The sequence below is a fragment of the Phascolarctos cinereus genome, unplaced genomic scaffold (assembly GCF_003287225.1).
Source record: "Phascolarctos cinereus isolate Bilbo 61053 unplaced genomic scaffold, phaCin_HiC Scaffold_4;HRSCAF=312, whole genome shotgun sequence".
Classification (NCBI taxonomy): Eukaryota; Metazoa; Chordata; class Mammalia; order Diprotodontia; family Phascolarctidae; genus Phascolarctos; species Phascolarctos cinereus.
This window is the reverse complement of record NW_027555847.1, coordinates 73,856,789-73,884,489: the sequence shown is the minus strand read 5'-3', so window position 1 is coordinate 73,884,489 and position 27,701 is coordinate 73,856,789. Positions and strand designations below refer to the sequence as shown.

The window sequence follows — 27,701 nt, the reverse complement described above, 5'->3', positions numbered from 1 at the left end:
CCTAGAACCCACTTAACCCTCATATGACCTTGGAAAAGTGGGTGTTCCTGAGGGTGGAAATCAGCTCTGATTGGTTGACAAGTAATGAGAGAATATTATAATGAAAGGTGGGCTTATTCTAGAGGGCCTGGCGGATGTGACTCTGATCACTCAGTCTTGGACAAAGAGAATCTATACCATACTATCACCTGTCTACAACAATCTAGACAAAACAGGGAATCTACTTCTACTTAGACCTGTCTGGCTAAAACACAATGGGCCCAAATCCATCAATTTACCTTAATTAGATCTAAAGTGATCAGATCTAAACTTCTCAATTGGGTGGAGTCTGAACAAGATTGAGGAGAATGTTAGAGAATGAGGAAATAGGAAGGAAAAAAAATCCTGGATCTCCAGTAAATGACTACTAATAGAAGAGAGAAATAATGATTCCTCTCATCATCATTAGTGAAATCTAGAACTTATAGACCATGCAGGATCAAACTGACTACAGGGTGTCAGACATACTTGGTTCACTGTTTTTAAAAAGAATAGCCAGATACTGAAAACTTGATCAAAGAAAAAAAACTCTCCTGGGCTGGAATAGACAAAAACAATCCAGGAAGCAGGATATAGAGAAGAGTGCAGGCATTATACACTGACACCTGGGCCTGGCTAGGAAACAGTCTCAATGGCCAGAGCAAGAAACAATAGATAAGCACCTACTTTGTTAAAACGAAAATTCTACCAGGAAGACCTGTGACCTCAGGAATTTCCTGCCTCTGACACTAACTGGCTAGGTGACCTTGGGCAACTTATTTCCTCTCTGGGCCACATTTTCTTCATCTGTGGAAAAAAAAGGGGGGGGAGCTTTACATTAGATGATCTTTCTGATCCTGACCTTCTGTAACAAACTGTAGGCATTTCTTTTTGTTTGTTTGTTTTATTCAATTTAGAACTGAGCACCTATAAATCAATCTTATTCTACAATTACTGGCTTCAAAAAAAATCTATATCTTGGGAAATTTGGATAGTTTTTGAGGCCTTGAAAAAAATTTAAAAAGCAAAAAACAAGCAACCAACCAAAACCCCAAACTTTGGTTTAATCGGTATACAAAGTAAATAGTCTTTATGGTTCTGATACGGTAACTTACAAACTTTTGATGCTTAGAATAACTGGAGGGCAAAACCAGTTATATTTTTGTCTTTGTAGCCCCCAAAGCACTAAAGGTAACATTTAAGAAATGTTTGCTGACTCATGAAGAGGGTCTTTCTCAAAACAAGAACCAAATAGAGTACCCTAGTTTATACCTGAAGATTATAACGATTTAATTGTTCAAGGAAATTTATGTGAAAAACTCAGATTGGATTCAGATTGCATTCGCTTAAGTTATAGAATCAGAAACTTCTTGGGGCAAAAAGACTTTCCTTGTAAAAGTGGGTCACAAAATACACACAATAACTACAACAACGTAAATAGAAAGAGCAACCACACATCAAGGAATCAGAAGTGAATGTAGCAAAATTATAAAGACCAAGCTCAATCAGAAAGAAGAGATAAGAGAGGACACCCCCAACTGACTCCTCAGTGGAAGTGAGAGGTCCACAGGTGTTACATGTTGTATATATTTTTAGACTTTTCCAATGTATTGAGTAGTTTTGCTGATTTTTTTTCTTCTCTTAAAAATACTATTTATTATATGAGATGTCTCTCTGGGAGGGAAAAAGGGAGAGATACTTGGGATAACTGTGATGATGTAAGAAAGAGAAGATACAAATTTTTTTAAAAAGAGAGTGGGTCATAAATTCCAAGAATTGGCAATACTGTGGTATTAAAAAAAAATGCTAGTAACTAATAGAAATTATAAGAAGTTTAGGTAGAGGCTTCTGGCTAACATGAGAATGGAAAAAAAGGGAGAATCCATTTTCTGACTAATCCCTTTAGTTAACATAAAATGACAGAGTTCTTAGATGACCTCTGGTCTATGATGTTTTCTAATGGTGGGTGAAGTTGACCTTAAGTACAAGGTCAGTAGAGGTCAGGACTAGTTGGGATGTCTTCTCTACTTTTCCTATAAAGGCACTGACTGGATGGAGCCCTTACCTCCACTTGGCACTCTCTCCCTTGGCAGAATACCATGGTTGGATCACTTCTCCTGCATGATTTTCTGCACACATATGCAGCTATTCGTTCAATGAAACCAGTCCCCACTGCTTTGACATCATAGAACTGACTTCCCTCTCTTTGACCAACATATAATCAAAAAGCCACGTGCAGAAATGTTTACTTAAGAAAGGACCTCAGAAATATTCTAATGCTGGTTCTTGAAGCTATTAATTCACTTGCTCTATATCTCCATGTTTCAGAATCTTTGTCTTCTTTCTGTGTTCAAATGGGGGATTCTTTCCTCCCTGACTCCTTCCCCACCCCAGTGGAAAGACTTCTTTTTGTCCTCAGATCACTGTGTCTGGACTGCTCCTTTGCAGCCATCAATCCCTACATGATAGCACACATACATCTATGTACTTTTTCTATTTCCCTGAAGATACTTCACTCCTTAAAGGCATGGGTTACTCTCTCTCTCTCTGTATACATACACATGTATACACTCATATTTGTATGCATGTGTATATATATATTATTATTTTATCTGTATATACCTAATGAGAGGCAATATGGTGAAGTAGGTTAAGGTCTGGCTTCAGAGTAAGAAAGACCTGGGGACTTAAGTCCTATCTCTGACACATACAGGATGTATGACCTTGGGCAAGTTACTTAACTTCTCAGTGTCCCATCTAACTCTCAGTAACAAGAAGTTACAGAATAGGTGCTGATCTGCATTGGTGGAGGGAATTTCCTCACTGAGAATCTCCACACTAAAGGAAATCACAGATCATTTAAAAAAAAAGCAACAAAAAAACCCCTCTACCTCTAAAATCCCAGTATCTTGCACCAGTAGATAGGCAATGAATGTGGACTGAGCTGAAGAACACCTTTGCTAATTTTCAGGGTGTTGATGAATACCAACAGCTGTTCAGGGTTGTAGAGCCCTTTAAAGTTACAACAATTTTATAAGGAAGACAGTGCAAAGCATTCTTAATCTCATTTTATAAAAGGAGAAACTCATGCTCACAAAGATGAGACTCACGCCTACATCTTATGTCTCCAAGTCCATTCCTCTCTCTGTTACATTCACTGACTTCTTTGCCTTTGGTATATCCTCTCTGCATGTTATTTTCTTAAATTTGTTTGAGGAGCTAAAATGTCTGGGATCTTTTCCCCCAATCAACAATGAGGAGATGATATTGTTCTTCCAAATCAGAACAGATTCCGATATTCAGAGTTCACTAATTTTCCTATATCATCTAGGAATCAGAAAGATGGCCACCTCTGGTCTCTTAGCCAGTTGCTTGGGGTCCAGATGTTTTCTGTGGCATATCTGAGAAGGCTAGATAAGGACTGCTTGGGTTGTATATTCCAAGTCCTGACTCTAATCTCTCAGCCTCAAACTGTACAGAAAATTTCCAATTATATTGAGCTCTTGCACAATCTGAAAAGAAAAACTGACATAATAATTTTTTTACTATGATGGATTTGTTCTCTGGAGACATGTGTGAGTCCCTAGTCTCTAGCTCTTTCTAGTTAATCGTAATAGCAAGCATTTATCTATTTTATTTTTAATTTTTGGAATAAAACAAGCATTTCCATAACATAGTACAATAAAACAGATGATTTCATATGAAACTGTAAATCTACTATGTACACTTAATAGCAAGCATTTATATGGCACTTTAAGGACTGCAAAGCACTTTAAAAATACTTCATTTTATCCTGACAACAACTGGGGAAGGTGGGTGCTATTATCATCCCCATTTTACAGATGAGGAAACTGGGGCAAACAGAGGTTAAATGACTTGTCCAGGGTCATGGAGATATTAAACGTAGGAAGTTGGATTTGAACTCAGGCCTTCCTGACTCCAGGACCAACCCCCTATCCACTTTATCTATACTTTACCAAAGCTCATGGTAAGGAGAGTCTCATTACTAAGCAGCCTGCTAAGTGACAAAGTTTTTAGTCACAATCACCAACAAAGCCCATTTTCTAAGGTTATGGGAGAGCTGCAGTCTGCAGCGGTGGAAGGAATACCCACTTCAGTGAAATCACAGGTTCTTGAAGGACTGAACAATGTATCAAAATGCGATTCATTAGAAGACAGGAGCTGAAATACTTTCCACAGAACACTGAGGAATTCCTAATATTTAACTATCCAGAAGTGGAGGGAAGTACAGAATGGAAAAGACAAAGGGGAAGAAGCAAGAATGGTGCCAAAAAGGAAGAGATGAGTGGAGAAAAAGTAGAAGGACGAAAGAGTACGAGGAGACTAAAAAATACAAGTTATAAGAGAAGAGGAGAGAAAGGAGAAAACAATTTGTTAACTGTGGACACAGGCCCTTTAGACCTTAACTGAAAATAGGCATTTGTGAGTTTAAGAGGAACTAGAGTCATTCCAAAGCTTTCTTTTATTAAAAAGAAAATTAATCTATTATGTTAATATATGAAAATATATGCAAAACAGCTATCAGTCTGGGATAACATCACCTATAAGCAAATAGGCTCTTCAGAATATAGCCCTATAATTCTATCACAAGAACAGCTTTATGGAAGTCAGAAGCATAAATGTTTTTCATAATTAAATCTTTGTCCAACATTTATTGGTCTACATCTTGAACACTCCAGATTACAACTAGAACACTGTCTCTGCAGTGACACACTGATTAAAGAATCCTCTAGGAAAGAAGTACCTTTAATCATAAAGTTGCATGCTATTAAACAAAACCACCACCTTCCTCTTTATATTGTATGAAGACACATTGGGTACATAATATGGCTCAATGGCAGAGAGACTGCTATTTGCTGCTTTCTTTTAATAAGTAAGTTGGAAAATGACTGGGGCATGTTAGGATAGTAAATTACTTAAAGCAATTAGATACAAGTTAATTTTTACATCAGCTAGCTTTAAGTTCAAAGAACTGACGTAGAGAAGAGTTAAATGAAGGTAAAACTGAATTAGACTATTGGAATAGGAAGGTACCCTCAGAGCCCTTGATTCACCAGCAAAATGAAATGACTTTCCACGATTACCTAGTGAGTTAGCCTCAGAATTCAGTTCCTGGTTCCTGCTCAAGTTTCCTAACTCTTGCGTGGTCCAAGACTCTTCCAATTCAACTTATTCAACAATATTTATTAAGTGGTAGCTGTATATAAGGTTCTGCACTATGAGTGGAGGATAAAAGACTAAAACAAAATCATCTCTACCCTCAATAAGTTGGCACGCTATTAGGAGGATACAATACACACGCAGAAAAAGGAAAACTGAGGGAGAGGGGACTAACAGATCAGAGGATGTGGCACATGACTTGAACCTGGAAGATGGGGATTCTCAAAGGTGTAGTGTGGGCAGGGGAGATGCATTCAAAACATGGGGGTAGGGAGATGACTTGAACTAATGCATGTTAGTTTCCCATTTTGGCTGGAAAACAGAGTTTGTGAGGGAAATAATAAGACGTAAGATGGGGAAGTAGCTGGAAGTCATTCCCTAAAGGGGCTAATAAGTTTGCATTTTTATACTATAGACACTGGGGAACCACAGAATGTTCTTGAGGATTATAGAAGGAAGAGACTAGAATGAGGAAAACTAATTAGAAGGCTATAGAAGAAGTAAAGGTATTTATTAGGAGATAGGAGTTGAAGTACTTTCCATAGAACACTCAGAAATTCTGTGGCCGGAACTAGGATGGCACATGTGAGCGGTAAGAAGGGACAGATGTCAAGGACGCTATGGAAGCAGAGCCATCGACAAGCCTTTGTGGAGTGACTCTTGCTGCCCGGGTAGTCTTCCTGGGTCCCACCCCTTTGGCTGCTGCTATTTGTTTAAGCCAATTTTTCCTAATTCAATCTCTGACTCTCTAGGTCCATGCTAATTCCATGCTCCTCCTTAGTTGACCTCAATGGATTTGATTTCTGGCTCACTTGACTTTTAATACCTACCAGCCTCAACTCCTATCTCACTATACTCCTAGTCCAGGCTTTCCAGGCTAGCCTGATTTTATTGCTGCCAAAGTTCCAAAGTGACAACCTCTATGCTATGCTTCCTCAAATTACAGCACTTCTACCTCTGTTACCAAAGTTTCTGACAGCAAAGCCTGCCACTGTGACATTTTCTTTTCATTAACAGAGGTATTGCTAGATATGTGTATAACCATGTATTCTTTAAGTATGAAACAAAGATATGAGCAGGTTGGTGTATAACAGTGAGGGAAGTGAGGAAAAACGGAAATGGGACAGTTTATGACATTCCTGAAGAGCAAGGTATAGCATCTCATCTTATTCTCTAAGTGTGATGCCTACTACTTTTCAAGCGATACATTCTTTAAACCTAAGTCTTACTGTTTAGTTATCTGCAGCTTTCTTGAAAGAAGTATTGATGAGGTGAATACCGTATTCCATTGTAATGCCTTCCCTGCCCATGCATATTCCTTCTCTGATAGCGCACTTTCTCTAAGTGATTACCTTTCACAAAATTTTGGCAGAGCCTGAAAAATGGTGGTGGGGAGTTCTAATCCCTGTTCTGTCACACTCCTGCTGGCAAGTCACTTAGAGTGATGAAAAGAAATCTAAAACTAAATGGCTTGAATACTGCAGTCTCAATGAATTTCATGGCCAAGATCTTAGATGATATGTCTTCTTTCTTGTGTGGCATTCTACGTGATTTGATATTAACCACACAATCTGCAGGACTTGCTCTGACTCAGATGGACCTGGGTTCAAATCTCACCTTTGATGTGTATTAACTGTGTGACACTGGGCCAGTCACTTAAGTTTCCTGTGCCTCAGTTTCATCACCTACAAGATGAATGGGTTGGGCTAGATGACCTCTGAGTTCTGCCAGCTCTAGATCTATAACCAGGTGACCCTAAAAACACCAGAATGTTTACCTTCTGCTAAGGCACCTTAAGTGCATATGACTAGTTTCAGATATATGATTATCTATTTGCATGAATCCAACATAAAGACACGGTATCTGGGGACTATTGTGGAAATTACTCTGAATTACTACGGAAAGCTACTTTGTACTATAGACAAAAATGGGATGAGAGAACATTTTTGTGTAAACTTATACGTATTCATGGTATCTCTCCCTACAGTGTGTAAGCTCCTCGAGACCAAAATCTGTTTCATTTTTTGTCTTTGCATTGACTAGCACAATGACTGGCCTAAAATAGGTGCTTAATCAACATTTGTAACTGACTGGATAGCTTTACTCTGTTTTTGTGGATACAGCCTTGACAGGCCAGTATCATCTCATCTCGCCTCACACCTTAGTTAACATCTCTCTGTCTCTCCTCCCTCCCTCTCTCTCCACTCTCTTCACTCCCACATCCATATCTCCCTCCACATAAATATATACATGCATGCATGTATATATAATGTATATGCATGTATAATACACACTACTGTGAACATACACATATACTATATATGAATATGATGTATAGATGTATATAGGTATAGAACTATAAACTATAACTTGGTGTGTGTTTGTATGTATGTGTGCATACACTATATGGGCAGCTAGGTAGTGCAGTGGACAGAGCACAAGCCCTGGAGTCAGGAAGACGAGTTCAAATCTGGGCATTGTGAGATTAAATGACTTGTCCAGAGTCACACAATCATGACAGATGAGAATAATCCTGGCTCCAAGAAGAGTTTTTTTTCCAGTAAGACATGTTATATCTGCAGAATTTCCTCCCAGGGAGCTGATAGATCTGGACCAAAAACTATCTACCTTATGAAGGTATGAAGCGCAAAGTTGGTCCCAGGAACCTCGTTATGCTCTAAGAGCTATAGATACCTAGGGTGAAAAGGTATGAAAAGATTCCTAGATGTTCTCTCATCTTCCCTCTGAAATGTGTTCAGTAATTAATGGAATATTAATGAAATGAGTAAGTAATATAGGAAATTGGCTTTCCTAACCACTTTCTTTGAATACAACATGACATTTTTAGTTCCTGGTGCCATGAATAAGACATTACTGTCTTGAGAACATGATCTCAGATGTTCAGGTGACATCAGTTTTTCAGCTATCATGGAAGTATGACTCACCTCAGATGAGTAATTCCAGAGTCATCACTCTCACGTGAAGCACTTCTCGGGGGACCAAGCTCTGTGGCACAGGTCACATATGTGTCAGTAGCATCTTCCTGATCTAAGGCCCACTTATCTTTGGATTTCACACTGTCGTTTTGTGAATCCAGAGAAATGATGTCTGATGGAGAGCTCATGACTCCTGAGTCTTCCGTAGTTGTATCTTCAGATGCAAAATAGCTGCTTACAGATGCTGTCTCTTCTACCTCAGACAGTTCGGTGATCACACCATCCACGGAACAACTACTACTATGGATGAGTGGCAGGCTTACTGAATAAAACATATTAGAGACAGTTAAATTTAAACCGTTTCCATTTTTTCATTTCCTAATAAATATCACACCCATATGCCTGATTAATCTTATATGAAGTTGGAATTCAAGCTGCTTTGTCTAAAATAAGACAACTGCTGGAGCTAAATTCTACCTTGGAATAAGGCTCAATAGAAATTGCCTTTGGGTAACTGATGGGAGAATTTGCAGCAATATGCGTATGGCTTAAGCTTTAAAAAGATGATTTTTGAGGGATGTCATTCATAAGCTCTTTTGCCTTCTATTTATTTAGAATTTGAACTCTCCTTCACTATTTAAAAATTACCACATTAATGAAAAGCTTTTTGATATATCCAATTAAATGAGTCCAACTGGAAAACCTTTTCAACAACTATGGTTTGTATAAATTTCAAATTCCCTTATTTCCCTTCTTGGGCCTCATTTCATTTAGTAAAAGAATTAGCTTGTAGTCTAATGAAAATTAAGGTATTTAGAAATGTAAGCAAACTTAAATAAACCAAGGCAGACTTGTGAAAAGTACTTCATATGGAAATGTGACATTTTGACCTTAAATATTAGCCACATATTCAGCTCTCTTTTCATTTTTATTTCTGAGACAGTTCCCACTTTGTCTAAAAAGGAACAATCTTGTGAGAGAAACTTTAAGTGAAATTAAATAAAATCAAAACCAGAAAAAAAAGTCTCCTTGGCTGAGGTTACATTGCCATTAAGCACCGAAATTGATTCCTGACAGCAGAAGCAATAAAATTCATAGAGTTACAAATCACTCTTAAAGCTCTAAGCTCTGGCAAACATTAATATTAATGACTGGGAACACTATGGCAATTCTGTCCATCTATCTAGCTATTTGGAGATGTTATTACGTTATCCTGACCTGATTTTTATTAGTAGGGCTCTGATGGCTTAAAGATCATGGAAAGTCTTATGCAAAGTGGAATCCCTTAATAATTCTAGTAATGGAGGCTAGAATGAATACCCAGGTCATATTATAGGGGAGCCATTATATCCGTCTTTATTGTACACAGATGTTAGGTTTCAGGGTACTTGACTGAACCAGCAGTGTATCAGGATTCATGCAATAACAGCCACTGTAATGCATTTTTCTAAAGCATCCCAGGAACAAATATTTAATGAGTAAACAATATGTACAAGACACATTAGCATCTTTGAAGGCACAGTCTCTTTAACTGCATACTTTAACAGGAAAATAGGTAATCACTATTCATGTGATTGCCAATATTTCAACTAGAATAACATGACTAGGGATGTGCCACTAAATACAATCAACATTAAAAGAGAGGAAAATTCACTGACATACAGTTTGTGAAAATCCAAGAAAAATATAGGAAATAAAAGTAGGAGCACAATATTTTAAGAACGAGTCATTTCACAATAGATTTGAATAAGTGAAGAGCAAAAGATACAATGGACAGACTGATTTTAGAAGGAAATGTACAATGCAATACATGTGAAAGTAGCAGATAATGTTTCCATGGTGTTCAAAAAATTTTTGGTACATGGCTCCTAACTGGAGTGCAAATATGGAAATGAAAAATGACCATCGGCTTATACATCCCTCAACATTTTTTCTACTGATTTACTGACAAACTCTCACTCATTGGCTAGCTGCCTGAATTTCTATATGTATAGCCTATAAATCAATATTAAAATGTAGTGCAGTGTTAAATCTAATTCTTAACTATAGTTAGAAAATGCCCCCCAATGTGCCAGGGCCCCCTTGAATTCAGGACACAGACAGTGACAGGCTGGCCAAAACTGCTTTGTAATCTTTATCTGTTCTCCTACACTCTTTCTTTCTCCGGTCCTGTTCACTTTCTTGTCAGGCTACTGAACAATTCGGTCAATTATAACATACAAATTTATTTTCCTGCCTTTCCAGTTTTTAAGCCTTTTATTTTTGTCCTTGAGCATGAAGGGGCAATAAGAACACTAACTCATCTAGGAAGAATGTGACTTTCTTGTAAACACAAAAGAAACTTGTCCCTGTTAAGGCAGTCAGCTGAGCTGTGAAAAATCACAACTACTGGTAGGAAAAAATAACCAGCATCCATAGATGCATGTACATAATCTTGGGATAGTGTGCATGAAGTGTTCCCAAAACTCTTGATACAGAGTTTCACCAACTTCAGGATGACATAAGGCAAAGTCTCTTTTAGGAAAATTTTATATGATCCAGATTCCCACCCTCCCCTCCTCATTTTCCTGACCTTGTTCTATTAGCTAAAAAGTGATTTTTGCTTTTACATATTAGCATGGATTTAAAATAGAACAAAGACATAAAGTAAAAAAAAATGTAACTTAAAGAAAACATTGAACAACTGGCTCACCTGCTAATTGGAAATTTAAATAGTGTGGCAAGATCTTTTTTAGTTATTTTCTCTTTTCTCTCTATACTATTAACATTGTCATGACTTCTGGTTGGTGTCCTGCTATGTCAGATTTTTTTTTTTTTACTACTGTGTCTCACTGCTATACCTTTTCTAATGGATATAGATACCTCTCCTTTTGTCACTCTTTTACTCACATTAATACTGTTCTTCACCTCCTTTGTAGTCTCTTGTTCCTGGGTGCTCCATGTTCTCTAATGGTCAGTCTCTCCGTGAATTTATTTTACTTGCTACTCTGACTTTATGACCTTTACCACTATAGCTTCTCACTAGCTACTACCCTAGGAGTTCTTGCTCCCCCTGAACGCCCTCCTCCCTCACTCCTAAAGAATTAATCTCTCATTCTTCTAGTTTTTAACCTGTTCTTGTTCCTAGGATGTCAAGTCTTCCCAGTGAAAGTCATGAATTTGAATTAATTTCACCCCCTATAGACTTAGGGTACACAATCTCAGCTGGTACCTTCCTACTGCTCAGCTACCCTGGTCTACACTCCGTAACTCCCTAGTCTAGCTTATCACCCACAATGATTATTTCAGACCCTTTCACCCTATATGCCTTCTCTTTCTATGCCCCACCAATATCAGATTTAATATGTCTAACATTGAACATATCTTTCTCCTTCAATCTGTTCCTTTTTCTAATGTCACTATTGCTGTCAGTAGACCTCACAATCCATTCTCCTCATTTGCCATGTTTCAATCTTTGTATTAGTTTTGACTCTTCCCTTTCCCTCTACTTCTCTATCCAATCACCTGCCAGGTACTGGTGCTTACAATCTTTTGCTCTCTTGTCCCTTCCTTTTGGTTTCCTTTGTCATTACCCTCATTTAGATTATTACTACCTGCTGAACCTACAGGTTTTCTTAGCCTTATTTGTGCCCATTTCTAATCCTTCTTCCAGACCAGTTTTCCTTATGCATACATCTGGCCATGTCATATTTCTGTCCATAACTTTTTAGTGGTCCCCAATTGCCTACTGAATAAAGTTCAAATTCTCTAGCCTGACATTTAAGGGCTCTACAATCTGTTGCTAATTAGCTCATTTTTTCACAGCCTTATCCTAATCAGTCTAATGGCTAACCAAACTGGTGACTTACTTCTTGTTCTGCGTACAGGTCCCATCCACCCTGTATTTGCTGCTTACTAACTGTGAAACCTTGGGCAAGTCACTTTTTCTCTGGGCCTCAGTTTCCTCAATGAAGGAGTAGGACTAAATTATCTCATAGATCCTTTTCCAGCTCTGAATCTTCAAACAATGATCTTTTCCTACTCCTGTGCGTTAGCTTATGCTATCCATATATTGCCCATGATGCCCCCCCATAATCTACAAGCTTCCCCCTACTAGTTAAATTCTTACCCATCTTTTAAAGTCACTTTCTTTATAAAGTATTCTTTGCTTTGAATAATTAGCAATGTATTCTCCCTCAAACACTAACAAGTACTTTATTTGTACCTTTCATCACTTATGCATTATTTTGAATTATAAGGATCTGTGAGTCATTCCCTATTAGACTCAAGGTCCATCAATGCCTTATGTAAATCTTTAACTTTTCCAGCACCTAGTAGGCACTCAATAGATGTTGGATGGATGAAAGAAACCAATTATCTTGGATACAATATAATTTATAACTCCAAATCTCTAGTAAGGCATTTTTGCTCCCTCATTTCTATGCACCATAATGGTAGAGCTACATGTTTAAATTTGACACAATCATTAAGAGCCAACTTTTGCAGATTTTCTGGTTCCCCCTCCCCGCCAAGAAAAATGTACATTGTGGAAACAAAACATAAAAAAATGTACCACTCAGTACTTTTTTCTGAATGAAAACCTAGCAATATAACACTTGCAATTTATAATAGCTAGCACTTATGTGGGCTTCAATGTTTACTAAGTGCTTTACATGTTATCTCATTTTATCCTCCATGCATTTGCTTAAAAATAGGCCTACTTATTTACAAATGGCCTGGCTATCAAGGCCAAGGGTGAAGATTCCTTTAAGGCCATTAAAAACTATTAGCAACAATGTAAAAACTAAGCATAGTAAATGCATCCTTTGGTGTGGGGGTCACTGTTTTTGGTTGCCTTTCTCTGCTTCTTAAAATCATAAGCGAAACAATAAAGGTACCATTTTAAATGGCCAAACTGCTTCCAGTGGACTCACTGTTTTGAACTTAAGGAGAATAAACAAGTCAGAGATACTCTTTAAATGGATAGTGAACGACCTTTTGTCTGTCCAATGAGAAAGAGGAGCAGGTAAGAACCAATTTCAACAAATTACCAAGGTTATTTTTAAAACCCATTTCTGCTCCTCAACCCTTGATTGGTAATATGCCACAACCTATTTACCTCTACCAGACTGTTTCCATTGCTTTTTGAGTGAACTGAAGCTCTTCTTTGGAGATTCCATAATTCATTGCTACAATACTGGTGTTAAAAAGAAGGACCTTTGTTTCATAGGGTAGCTTGGGGTCAATAAAGGTACTGTGTAATTTCCTAAATGCAACCCAACCTTCTCTCTTTATCCTATTTAATCCTAATTAAATAGGATTTAAATATCTTGTTTCAATCTTTATCCTACTAACACTGTCCACATGCAATCCCTGTCCCAGATTATATTCACTAAAGGGTCAGCACTATGGCCTGCCCATCTGACTTTATACAGGTACCTTTCATCCATGCAGTCTTTTTCTTGGTGATCATTAGGTCAAACTTTTGAGTGACCATGAATTTAATTTAGGAGGCTCTGTAATGTACTGTGGTTTCATGCAATCAACACCATAAGTGGGAATATCTAGAGCAATGATATCAAACCAACAGCTACTGGGGAGACTCCCACTGAAGGAAGACACAGACAAGTGTCACACAGTATGACAAGGCACAAATGAGTTGTGATCAAGGCCACCGGAGGGAGGACTCACACCAATGGAATCAATGATCCATTGAAATTTTGAAGTAATGTTGTCATGCTAGTGAGATAATGCCAGAGAAGTTCTAAGTAAAGCAAGTTCCAAGCTGGAAAGACTTTAAGTGTCAGGCTAGTAACTGTGTTTGCTGTCTGAAGGCTAGCCTATCAAAATTTGGAAGTAGGGTGGAAGGAAAATGAGCTCCTAGACTGGAAGAGAAAATGAATGAAAGAATAAGAAGAATAAGAAATCCCAGGGATAGGTAGATTCTTCTAAAGAGTTCTTCCAGAGTTTATTGGGAAAAATAAGCATTTGCCAACTCATTGACACTATCAGATATCTCTCATAAGGAGAACAATGGGGCTGTAAGAATAAGGAAGTCAGAGGATCTAGGAGGGGAGGACCAATGACCTTCCACACCTCATTAATTGCAGGCTAAGTCTATATGGCCAAATGACCAGTTTACATCAATCCATTCACTTGGGCCATTTTGATGAATGGCCAGATAACAACTGCAAAGGCAAACCAGTACACATTGTGAATATGGCTGATCAACTCACTCAGGCTGTAGTCCAGGTCTGAAGCCTCATATAAAAATAGGTTTTACTCTTTTAAAAAAACTGGAAACAATTTTTTTTCAGGATCATTCCCTTCTACAATTTCATAATTACAAAAAACAACAGCCTTAGTTGCAAGTCACTGGGAAAATGCTAATAGGTAAAGGCTCATGAAGGGAAAAAATAAGAAAAGAACCAAACCGTCCTTGAGTCAAACGGAAAATGTGATTCTTCTGCAAGAAAATATAGCCGTTGGGCTAATTAAAAGTAAATTCAAATATATTATGAGGTACTTGATTGTAGGTTCCTTGAAATATATCTTTGTATCTCTGTCAGCACTTAGCATAGTACCTTATACACAGAAGGAATTCCATGAATGACAAACTGTTGTTTGAAGAGTACATTTGTGGAACATCTGACCTAATGAAAATGATAAGTAATTCTTTTTTCCATCGTGTACTTATTGCTGAAGTCTAACTGGTCCCATTAATGCACACCTCTGTTTGCTAAGTATACGGAGCAGTCTTGTAGCTCATCATTTTATGAAACTTGTATAGAATTGTTTCTAACCTCATCCAAAGTCAACAGACAGCACAGTCAGTAAATTAAATGTTTCGCACACAAACCACCTGTCTAACTTACAATTATGGCCACCCAAAATAACTTGACTGTATTGGCTAAGAAAACACACACCTCAGCAAAACCCACCAATAGCTGAAATAACCTCACAAAAGATCTTGAACTACTCAATTCCAGATTTAGATTTTCTGTCCTTTTTCAAACAACTCAGTTCCAAGAATTCAGTTATATTTTGCCTCTTTCAGCGAACGTGAAATAATCTTTTCTTCATTTTTTTGAAAATTTTAACTATTACGTGTGTGTGTGTGTGTGTGTGTGTGTGTGTGTGTGTGTGTGTGTGTGTGTCTGGGAGTTCCTAACCTAGAGTCCAGGGATACATTTTAGGGAAAGGAATCAGGAAAGTTGAATAGGGAAAAAATAAATTACATCTCTTTTAGTATCCTCTACCTGAAATTTGGTGTTTCCTTCAATATTATGAATGTAGACAATACTCTGGAAAGAGGTCTTTCCACACATAGGCTTCACCAGCTTGCCAAAGGGGTCTATGACACACAAAAAGGTTAAGAGCTTACTGCTCTAGACAAACATGGACTGGAACAAAATTTCACTTTCTAGGAATTTATTTTCTTTGAAAATCCTTTGAATTATCATCATGAATACTCAGGGAAAATCCTATATCCTAACAACACCTCTGAATTAATTTTATAAGTGTAAATGCACACAAGTACAGGAGTTCATATAGGATAAAAGGTCACAATTTTCCCTGTACATTTTCTCTACATTTAATTTAATTAGTTTATGTCACACTAATGAAATTTAGCTACTATTTAGTCTATTTAAAATAATATCTATCATCAGATTCAAAGTATGATGGCAAAGTTAGGTGGTCTTTAAATCTTAGGAAATTCCCAGAAAATCAATGAAAAAATCCTACATCTTTTTTTTAAAGTTTTCAGGAACAAATATTGTTTTAATGATCTCAGAGTACTTTTATTTATTGCCAAGTCTCAAGGACCAAAGGGCAAATTACAAAATCTTAAAGAGTTGGAAGAGACCTTAAAGTTAATGTAATCTGACTTCCTACTCACTGTAGAAATCCCTTCTATCATGTGCTTGACAGATGAGTCATCACGCCTCTGTAATGGAGAATTTACTACCACACAAAACAGACCCTTCCCTTTTAAAAATATCCCTCTTTGAGGAACTTGGTAGTTGTGATCACACCATTAAAAAATGTAATCCACTGTATATATGTATTTATCTCTCTCTCTCTGTATCTTATACATGTTATATATATGTATGCATGCATTTGTCAAAGGGTCTTAAAATATGGTCATCTGATCACTACTACTGCCATTTTTCTCAGGAGTAATGGGTTGAAAGGTTAAGAAGTAAAAATACTTCCTTATTATTTCTTTTCTTCATGAGGATAGTTCCCCAAGAAGAAATAGACCTTCTGGACTTTTCTTTCCTCCTCCCACTATTTAGTTTGGGGAGAACAATAAGAGGAGAAGCCATTTGTATGGGTGAGTAAAGTTAGGGGGAAAAAAGTGTGACAACCTAGTATCCAGTGATGTTTAAATAGTCTGCTCTGCAGGGTCATTTGGCAGATTAACTGGTCCTGGACTATTTCAGTCTCTTGGGAAGTGATATAGATCTAATCAGGATTTTTTAAGCTGGGCTCTACAGACTTTAAAAATATCTTGATAACTCTGTTTCAATATAATTGGTTTCCTGTATAATCCCATGTATTTTATTTTATGTACTTACATTCTTCTAAGAGACTTCACCAGGAATCCATGACACAAAAAGTTTAAGGAACTCTAATCTAAATAGAGATATAATGACTATGATGCATCCCATCATTCCACACTCAATCATTAATTCCTGTTATTTTCCTTGAAATATCATGGAAAAAAGGAGATTGAGAAGATGTCAGTTAACTACTTACCCACAATGCCACCTTTCCCACCACTACAATATCTTTAGGATAATAGTCTACATAGGAATTGAGGGAGTCCTAAACGACAGTATGAAATGAGAACAAGCAGGCTTTCAGAAATGACATTGTTCATAGAGTAGATCACATCTTTAGAAATCACACAATTTACCAAAAGGTACACTATGGTTATTGTCTGTTGATTAAAAAAACATTTGATTCAGTAGAGAAGAACATTATTTCCAATGTTTTCCTCCAACAAGGGCCATTATCTTCCATGCATAAGTTAAAATGATACAAGATTCAATGTAATAACAGAAATAATCTTCTTTGCTAACTTGCTGGTTATTAATTTCAACTGAGGCATCAATTTGTCACCATGACAGATGATGCTAACCAGAATCTAAATGCAATAGGGATTACATAGACATATTCAGATTTTCCAGCTTGCAAGATGGCATTGTGTGAACTGCATGAAGCTATGGCTCTCATTGTAGAGCTTCCTAAATGAGATCCCAAATCATTCAGAATGATTGGCCTAATTATACACACAAGAAAAATCAAGTGGATGAAAAATGCCTATTCATTATGATATCTAGCTAGATGAACAGCCCTAAATGCTCTTGGGCTGACAGTGCAGATGGACAATAAACTAGGCCTACAGTTGAATAAGAGGAGGTCAGAAGGGACAGGATGCCTTTGCAAAACTTTAATTTTCAAGACCCCTAAGATTCTCTGTGGAAAAAAAAAAGCCCATTTTTATAATCAATGGTCTTTCAGTGATGCTATACAGCTTTAAATATCTGAATGCCACAGTCTCCAAAGGTATAAATCTGTAGCTCAGAGGGCAGTGGAGAAACGCATGGTGGGCCACTAGACATAAACAGACTATAGTATATTGTAAATGAAAAACTTGACAGAATAAGTAACATAAATGGTATTTTCTGAGATGTACAACTAGAAAACTAGGAGGGCTAGTCGTGCAGTAAGCATGTAATAGTAAGTAACAGATGGAGAGCCTGCATATGCCATAGGTACCCATCTAATGTCAGCAGATCTAGAAGAAGGCCCCAGCACACAGCATGAATCCTTTGTGGGAGATTTATGGAAGGACATAGATAAGAGTCAGACGGGATGAGACGGCATGGATAGTCTGTAATCTATACTGTCGGGAGAAGTACTTGCATCATTAAACATGTATCTAAATACTGAGGTATTCTACTCTTACTATTTCTTGTTTCTTAGTCTTGTAGATGGAAAGGGAGAGGCTGTATCTCCTTATTAATCTATTTCTATGGTGCCTAGCCCAAGTAAACATTCAACAAATGTTTTCTGAATGTATGAATAGTGTGTCTGCATAAAGGTAAAGTGGTAGAAAGGGCAGAGCACCGCACTGGGGGTTAAGACATTCTGGGTTATAATCCCAGCTCTGGCACTAAGTGGTTGTGACCTTGAGCACTCAACTCCTCTGGGTTTCAGTGTTCTTATCTGTAAAATGAGGGGGTGAAATGACCTCTCTGAGCCCTTTTAGATATAAAATCTCATGGTCCTCTCCCCAGCTAGATTAGATTGTTTGAGAGCAGAGGGCACTTAGGTCTTCATCTCTATCTTCCACAATACCTAGCATAGTTGAGGAGTTCGTAGTATATGCTCTATAAACACTTGACAGATTAGAACTCTAACTGAGGGTGGGTGCACATAGCCTACTCCAATATGGGCTGATCCCATGAGACCAGCTCTGGAACAACACTAAACTTTAAAATGCATAGGACCACTACCAAGATGAATCAGTTCAGGATGGGATGAGGTGGTTCCAACCCATCTATTCCCCAAGTTTCAATAATAGTCTGCCTGACTATCTGTACCCAGAAATTAAATGGAGTTCTTCTGATGGTTAATCAAATAGAAAAGCTACAGGAAAAGAAGCCTAGAAGAGACTTAATGCTCCATTCACTGCTCACTCACAACTATTCAGTCAGTTCCACGGCAAGTATGACTCCTGTTCTGCTCATCCCTATTATACTGTCCCTCCTTTTCTTTGTCCCATAATCTCAACTCATGGGAGCAGCCCGCTCCCTCAGAGTTGCATCTAAAACTCCCCTCTACCCCCCAATTCAGACCTAAGATTTTTTCAGTATGGGAAAATCCAACCATGGGAACTCCTTCCACTGACGCAGACTGGCAACTCACTTTCAACTTATAGTCTTAGAGATCACAGCTCTAGAGCTGTAAGGGACCTTATTGGTCACCTGTTCGGATCCCCTTATTTTATAGATGAAGAAACTGAACCAGGGATTCAGCAGGCAGTGAGGAAGGACAGGAAGGGAGGTAGGAGGTATAACGATTTGCCCAAATTAGAACCAGCATTGAAACTCAGGTTTTGAGATTCTAAATCTAATCCTCCTTTCACTCTATCACACTGCCAGTGCCTGGGGCCCTTACAGATTAAGTGGTTTTTTCATATTCACATAGCCAGTATGTGTCATGGGCAGAACCCAAACCCAGGTCTCCTTGACTTCAGAGATGGCCTTTTATCTATTATGTCATACAGGTTCTTATCCATAATCTCCCATAAACTTTAATTCTCATTATTAGCTCTTGCTCTAGTCAAAGTATCGGTTACCATCTCTCATCTGGATCATCTGGATCAAAATTTTTTATGAACCTTAAAACTTTACAAAGTTGGGATCCCATGCTCAGACAATGAGCTAAAGTGGGAGTGATTCAGAGAGCATCATGCCTCCACAGGCTGCTCTGATCCAATATTATGAGTCATGTCTTTCCTATTCAGCCATCGGAGTGAAGTCTTTGTGGGAAAAGAGAAGCTACAGACTAAAGTAAGAACATCAAAATTACTAGAGTCATTTTGTAGTGTAGTTTCCTTTGCTTCAATCTCATTTTAAGAAAAACCCAAGAAAAATGTTTGCCTTGCATTATTTCCCTTCCCTTTTCCCATTTCTTTTTTTTTTTCCTTTTCCTTTTTGGAAAGAACAGTAGTGTTGTCAATATCTTTAAATGCAGCACTCTGTCCTTGCCTAGACAGAAAAAGGTTTAGATGAAAGATTTGGGATAGCTGTTTTCTATTTCTTGGGAGAAAAGAAGGTTGGCCAGACTAGCATTCACCTCTCTATCTCTGCAGCACCTCACTTAGGTAGCATGTCTCCAAGCACATCTACAATACTGCAGAGAAGTAGGAGAGAGCCCCAGCTGGGTTGTCATCTGGCCAGCGAACCACAGAATTTGAGAGTAAGAAGGGACCTCAGTGGTCATGTAGTCCAACTTATATACGAAGGAATCCTATGTGACAGGGAGGATCTTGTCATCCAGTCTCTGTCTGAAGGCTTCCAAGGAAAGTGAATCTACCTCAAAAGCTCTTGTTGCTTTGGACAGATCTAAATGTTAAGGAGGGCTATTTTTTTTTAAATACATCAAGCCTAAATCAGTCTCTCTACAACTTTTTCCCACTGCTGCCAGTTTTATCTTCTGAGAGCAAACAAGTATAATTGCTCTATTATATGACAAGCTTTTAAATATTTAAAAACACTTATCATGTTACCCACTCCCCTCTCTCCTCTGAGTATTCTCTTTTCCAGGCCAATCATGACTCTTATTACTTCTACCAACCCTCATATGTCATAGACTCAAGGCCATTCACCATGTTAGCTACCCTCCTGTGAACATCATCCAGCCTATTCATCTTCCCCTTCACAAAAGAAGCTTAAATCTCAAATCTGAGAAGAAATCCCACAAGTAAATACAATCCTTTAATCATCTGCAAATTATTTCCCTCTCCCTTTTTCACATACAAACTCTCACTTAAAACAGGCTTTCTCCTAATCAAGGCATTACTTAAAGAAAGAAGAAATGTTAGATTTGGATACCAATTAACATTTCCACTGATTGCTGTGTTCAAGGCGAGTCATTTGCTTTTGTAAATAGGAGTGAGAATTTCAAATATTAATTAAAGTTGCTATGGACTTGGACCTAAATGCTCACATTATCTCTTCTACCCTATTTTAGAATGACAGTTATCAGAGCAAAAGAGAGAAATTATGTAAATAAATATAGTGCTATTAATTCACTATCAAGTGGCTTTAGTAATGAATTAATTGCTTACACATATATTAATATATTTTGTCCTTATTCTGTTTTTCTTTTCCCCACCTAGAATTAGTTATAACATGAAATTTAACTACATTTGCTTCAACTGTAAAATGAGAGGTTAGGTCGGGAATCAGACTAGATGTCTTCTAAGGGTCCTTTCTTATTCAAATCTATGATCTTATTATTTGACAGTAACATGACTGACCTTTTGAAAAACATCAATGTCCTAAGGCCCAACCCTGGGTAGGTTAGACAAGTGTTCCTTAAGGACCAGAATTTAAGAATACCTAGGACCCTCCAGAGGCCTCAGGATGGAAAATGCTGTCCACATCCAAAGAAAGAACTATGGAAGTTGAATCGTTATCACTTATTTTTACCTTCTGTTGAGTTCTGTTTCATCTTTCTGATGGTTCTTCCTATTGGTTTTAATTTTTACTTACAACTTCACTAATGTGAAAATATGTTTAATAGGAATGTAAATGTAAAGCCTATATCAGACTGTGCACCGTTTGGGGAGGAGGGGGAAGAAGGGGGAGAAAAATTTTCAACTGAAAAGCATATGGTAGTGATTGTTGATAAATCAAAATAAATTAATAAAATTTAAATTTAAAAAAATCATATAAAAAAAAGAATACCTAGGACCAAGTTATGTTGGGTGATGCAACACTGTTTTTTCATCCATAAGGCAAACAAAGTAGAGGTATTAGAATGAAAATTTTTATTTCAAAGTAAAATTATGATATCTATTTGCAATTATTTGCATTTAAAGTACATTTATTTGCATAGAGAAGAAATTACAATTGGAGTAAAACTGCTATATATACACATATATAAATGTATATATACATATGTGTACACACACACACACACACACACACACACACACACACACACACACACACACTGAAGTGCCTGATCCTTTTGGTGTTAAAAGGTTTGGAACCGTCCTCAAGATTTAACTCACTCAGGGGACTAAAACCGGCCACTGCCACTGCCAAATAACACAGGCAAAGCAAAATGGACCAGAGCCCTCTCCTTAGGCTTCTGACCACAGACTATCAGCATGGTTAACATGGGCACAGGAAATCTATGCTCAGCTGAATCAAGGCTCTATTATCTTCAATGCAAACTCTTTCTCTGCTTTGACTATCCTTCCTCTGCTATAGCTAAGTGAACCTCCTTTTTGTTAATAATTATAGGGATTAAGAGTACATAATTTCATTCTAGTCTTAAACCTAAGGTACTAGGCCAGTCCAAGTCAAGTCTGGCCTACAGCAGCTGTCACTGGCTCAAAACATTTTTGGAATTCCTCTTCTTGAAATGCTTTCAGTCCATATCACAATTTTTGATTATACTTCATGGTGATGAATCTTTACACCGATAAATTTTCACACTGTCTGTGTGTTAAGAGGAGTAAAGCCATTGGATTGTGGTTTGCAGTTTCTGGCATTTACTCATGGGGGGAATGACTCTAAGCAAGGCACTCAACCTCCGGGCTTTGGTTTCCTCAACTGCAAAATATTGGTAAAACTTGTTCTATCAATCTCAAAGCATTGTTGGGAGGAAAGTGTTGTGTAAACTGTAAGCCATTTTAGAATTATGAGCTTACTTGACATAGTGTGGTACAGTGGAAATACCACTGGATTTGGAGTCACAGCTGGGGAACCCTGTCATTTATTATCAGGGTGACCTCTCAGTTTCCTCATCTGTAAAACTAGGGCATTGGGCTAAATGATGTTTCTGGTCCCTTCCAGCTCTAAATTTACAATCCTTTGAGGAAAGATTTAAAACGTATAAACAGCTAAGAGTTTGGCAACTGAGGTATGTAACAAGCTTGGTAATATTTGAGGATGAAGACTAGGTGTGACTATAAAAGTCATGACAGTGACTTTCTTATGTGTCTTTTAAACTGGCTTTAATGGTAATGCTGAAGGTGAAGTCTGTATAATGTTTTGACTAAAGGCAGCTCTGGTAGAGTAAATATACCAAGGGGACTGATTTGCAGATTAAAATTCAGCTAGCAATAGTTCTTTTCAGTCTTTATTAAAAAAGGAAAAAGAAAAGGCACACTCATCTCTTTAGAATCACTTGCTTTGTATTCTGTCAAGATCTGCCCACTTTGCCCCACAGTGTGACTAAAACACACATCTGGAAGCTAAGCCAACACAGTGCAGTGCTGGTGTCTTCTCTTAACCTCACTCATTCCCATAGCAGCTACACATTGTAGCTAATGCTAACTAGGCTTCTTTAATGCAGTTAGTCCTGGCAATACGTGTTAGCTTTCTAAGAGTGGATGTTCAAGTTGTAGACGACATACAAATAAACTGACTGGTGAGGAAATATTTTGGCATTTTTTTTGGAGGGGGGGGAAGACTAGGGAGAAGTGAGGAGAAAGTAGAGTAATCTTTTAGTATCTGGAAACTTTTAAAAGTACTACTAGTAAGACAGGCAGCTAGGGTTCAGAATGGTCTATTTTCAGATTCAAGTTTCAATTCCTTAATTAGAATTGACCTAAGCATGCATTTAGGGGCACACAGCTCTTTATCTAATGGATAAATGGGTCTCTCTCCCTCTAGCAAAATAAAACCCTGCAGTCACTACTGTATAAACACTGTAGAAGAACGATTCATCTTGGTGAAATGTGAGCCTTGCCACACATCTGTCTCTTCCACAGTTGTCAGAGTTAGCAAGACCCAGGGCCATCTGCTGATTAAGCAATGGCTCTGCGCACTGGAGATGCTGGGGGGTAGCTTACCCTCAAGTACCCGAATTTCCCAAGTGAAAACATTTGGTGGGGAAGAATACCTATAATTTGCTTGTTTGAGACTTTCCCATTTTTGCCTTTTCCACACCCTTCTGGACATGCACAGTTTCCCTTGAACTTGGTAAGTTTCCTGCAATGTATATTCATCTTTAGATGGAATATAACTTTTACACATCTTGAAAATGAGCTCTAGAAACACTTTTGTAAGGCAAACATAATAAAGAAAACTGGGATACTCTATTAGGTGCTTGATTTACAAAGGAGGGGAAATAACCTTGCATTTAAATTCCAAAGCCTTGATTTTTTTTTTCTTTTACATTTTTAACTACAGTATCTACATGATACTGTCTTACTGTTTCAGGGACATAATTTCACAGAATCACAGAATTTGAGGAGTTAAAAAGTGCCTTAATAGCCAACTTCTCCAACCTATTCACAAAAGGCATCCCCACTATATAATATATCCAACAAGTGTTTATCTGGCCTCTGCCTGAAGATCTCCAAGGAGGTACCAGATCTCAAAAGGTACTACAAAGTAAGAATCATGAAAATGCTTTGGTACTGGTTTAAAAAAGAGAGAGAGGCTGATCAGTGGAACAGATTAAGGGCACAATACACTGAACAAACCATACACAGTTAGTATGATGTTTGATAAACTCAAAAACCTCAGTTACTAAGGGAAGGATTCACTACTTCACAAAAATGCTGGTAAATGTGGACAGAAGTCTGGCAGCAATTAGGTTTAGGCCAATGTCTTACACCACACACCAAAATAAGCTCCAAATGGATTCATGACCTAGACGTGGAAGATGATATTGCAAACAAATTAAAGGAACAAAGCTGAAATGACCTTTTAGATCTATGGATAAGGAAAGGTCCATAACTAAACAATAGAGAAACTCACTCAAGATAAAATGGAAAATTTTGATTATATTCAATTTTAAAAGTTTTTGCACAAACAAACCTCATGTGGTAAAAATGGGAAGGGAAAAGGGCAACTAGGAAAACATTTTTGTAACAAGTTTCTCAGATAAAAGTCTTGTATTCTACCCACCCCTTCTCAACACAGTTCATTCCATATTTGGATCATTCAAACCATTAGGAAGTTTTTCCTGATACGAAGCCTAAATTGGTCTTTTCGCAACTTCTGCCCACTGCTTCTGGTTCTGAATAGTGGAAACAAAAAGAACAGGTCTAATTTTTTCTCCCCATGACTGGCCTTCAAGTCCTTGTTTCTTTCGGAGTCTCTCATTTAAAATCTCGTGAGAAAGGCAGGGCAGAAATGATCATTACCCTCATTTTGTCCAAGGGGGAAAAAAACTCAGAGAAATGAAATGACTTGCCCAAGGTTACACAGTTGTGTAGAACCCAACTAATACAAATTGTACATATAAATAAAATTATGTATTGTTATATGTCATAAATGCAAATTACATATTTGAACACATACCTTCTGAAATTGAGTCCAAGCATTTCAAGGTTTCTACTGGTATAGGTTTGTGGTAATTTCTATCTACCTCTTCTTGGTTAGGCTGTGCACTTAGGCTCATTTAAACATTGGCTCCTTTACGTTTTCAGAGGTCAGCATTTTGTAAAAAACCTAGGAGCTGTTTTCCCTGGTAGCCTTCATAGTTATCCTGCTCCTTTAATGCGTCACAAATTACCTCATGAAAAGTGTCTGAAGAGCATTTATGCACTTAACAAATATTCCATTTCAAGACAGGCCAAAAGCTGAAGTCGACTGTTGTTAAAAGTGTTGAGCCTACATCCCCCATCTTCTACCACTGTCTATCTCTTTCCCACTATTATCTTGGGCTTTGCTGAGATACCCAGGGGTTATGAAAGGAGAAACACATCCAGCTCCAATCTGATTCAATCAAAGGTAATCAACGTGATTAAAATAATCCTAAAATGAAAAAGAAAACACCTCATTACCTTTCTCATGCTTTGAAAAAGGCTTTGGAAAAGAGGTATATTTAGCAATGGTCTCATTTTTCCTTATTTTCAGTCTCAATAATATAAAATGAGCCTTCACAGCCTACAGTCTTGATCGAGTGATATAACTGGAACATAGCCAGTGTGAATGCTTGACAACAACACTGGGCTGATTCAGTGCCTGCAAGAGGTGACAGGCAGAGAGAGCCAAATAAATTAGTTCAAAGGTACAGCTGTTCTACAAACTTCCTTCACATTACCCAGATGTGACATCAGAACCCTGAGTCACAGCACTTACTGTAGAGAAAGGGCGTAACTTACAGTCTTTGTGCCCACTGGATATTTGGCCTTACTGCTGAGACTTGGAAAAAAAGGTTCCAATTCGTGTTGGTGGTTTCTCTGATGTGGACAACTGGCCATCACTTAAAGTCCACCAGCTGACCTGGGCCAGTTTCAAACCAATGACATAGGAATGAAAAGTTCCATGTGCCGTTACCAAATTCCCAAGCAATACGATCTCTTGTTTAGAGAAAGACGTAGCTTATATTTATGTAGGGCTTTATGGCTACAAGGTACTTTCCCGTATATTAACTCAATTGGAACTCACAATACTCCAAAAGGTAAGGAGAGCAAATATTGCCTACATTTTATAGAGGAGGGACCTGGGGGTCAGGGAGAAAAATTAAATGATTTGCCCCTGGTCACACAGGTAGTATGTGATCCAGTTAGGGCTTGAATCCAGTACTTCTGAACACCAAGAGTGGTTTATCTCCACTCATTACACCATTCTCCTGTGTTTACTGCATTTTTAAGACTTCTGCACTGGCAGTCTGGCCTTCTGTAGTCTACATGTACACTTGATGTTTTATAGGACTAGGAGACTGAAATGACCCCAATTATACAAGTAATAGATTCAGGTAAATTTTATTACTGGGAGGAAAAAAGTGTCACATGAGGCAGATCCAGGAATACACATTATAAAAGGAGCTATATCTGCCAGATATTTGATGACAAACAGAGACACTGTTTGGAAAGGGTGAGAGACGCATTGGCCATGTCCACAGGCCAAACTGTAAACCATACCAAAAAGAAAAAAATTCAGTCCTGCTGGATTCCTCTGGCTCATTCACCCAGTAGAAGCACGCATCCAGAGTCCTGTGCAGCCATGAGGTACCTGAGAACTCTGATCTACCAGTCAAGGAGCAACAGCCTTAGTCTGAATTGAGGTCCATTCGGTGCGAGAACTAATTAAGTTCTGTTACTAGTTGTCAGCTACTCAGATTTGTCACAACAGTCAACAGGGTTTTGCAGCAGCTATGCTACCCCCAAAACTATGGTAAAGAGAGCTATGTGCTCTACATTAAGTGAGGATATAGGGAGGTGGCAGGTAGGGAGCAGCAGTGCACAAAGTACAACTGGGACTACCAACTTGCTGCTGCCTGCAGCTGTATTTACCAGCGCTGAGGCTCCTCTGAACGCTGGTGATCTGACAAGCCACTTTCACAAGCTAGTGCAGAGAAGAACTTGGGAACATTTTATAGGACCATATACTCCTTCAGGGACAAGGCGCCTGCCTACAACCAACCCTTTGTGTAAATCTATTTCTTCTACTGTGGGTCAGAAGTGGAGGACTGACACAAAGGTGATATAATTTATCTTGGGGAATGGGGACTCTTAGGAGAGGAGAGGGTAGTTTGTTTTTTTTTTTCCCCTTCCAAGTATAGCTGTAAGGAACCAGGGAACTGGCTTATGCTGTCATGGGGCTGTGGTAGTGGCTGCTGAAAACTGACCACTGATTACACTAATTAGGCTGTTCTTGGAGGTAATGATTCCAAGGGTCACCTTACTTATCACAAGCAAGGGACAACTGAGAGATAAGACATTTGGGAAAGAAGAGCATATGCTCTGAATACTAGCCATTTAAAGTCTAAAAGTGTTCAAATTATATGGGATTTATATTTTTGGCTCTATGAAAGTAGAAAATGTTCTGAAACATATAAAGCATGGAACAAAGATAAGTTACTTTTCATAAA

At 38.0% G+C, this 27,701-nt stretch overlaps 1 protein-coding gene across 7 annotated transcripts in view; it reads right to left on the bottom strand.

The window, feature by feature from the left end:
• Nucleotides 1-27,701, bottom strand: part of COBL (cordon-bleu WH2 repeat protein) — a 336,290-nt gene that overhangs the window by 47,903 nt on the left and 260,686 nt on the right. For all 7 annotated transcript variants that reach the window (XM_020981301.2, XM_078152259.1, XM_020981298.2 and 4 more), the window contains one exon: nt 8,145-8,457. In XM_020981301.2, coding sequence (XP_020836960.1) covers nt 8,145-8,457 — 313 coding nt within the window. The remainder of the gene's footprint in view (nt 1-8,144; nt 8,458-27,701) is intronic.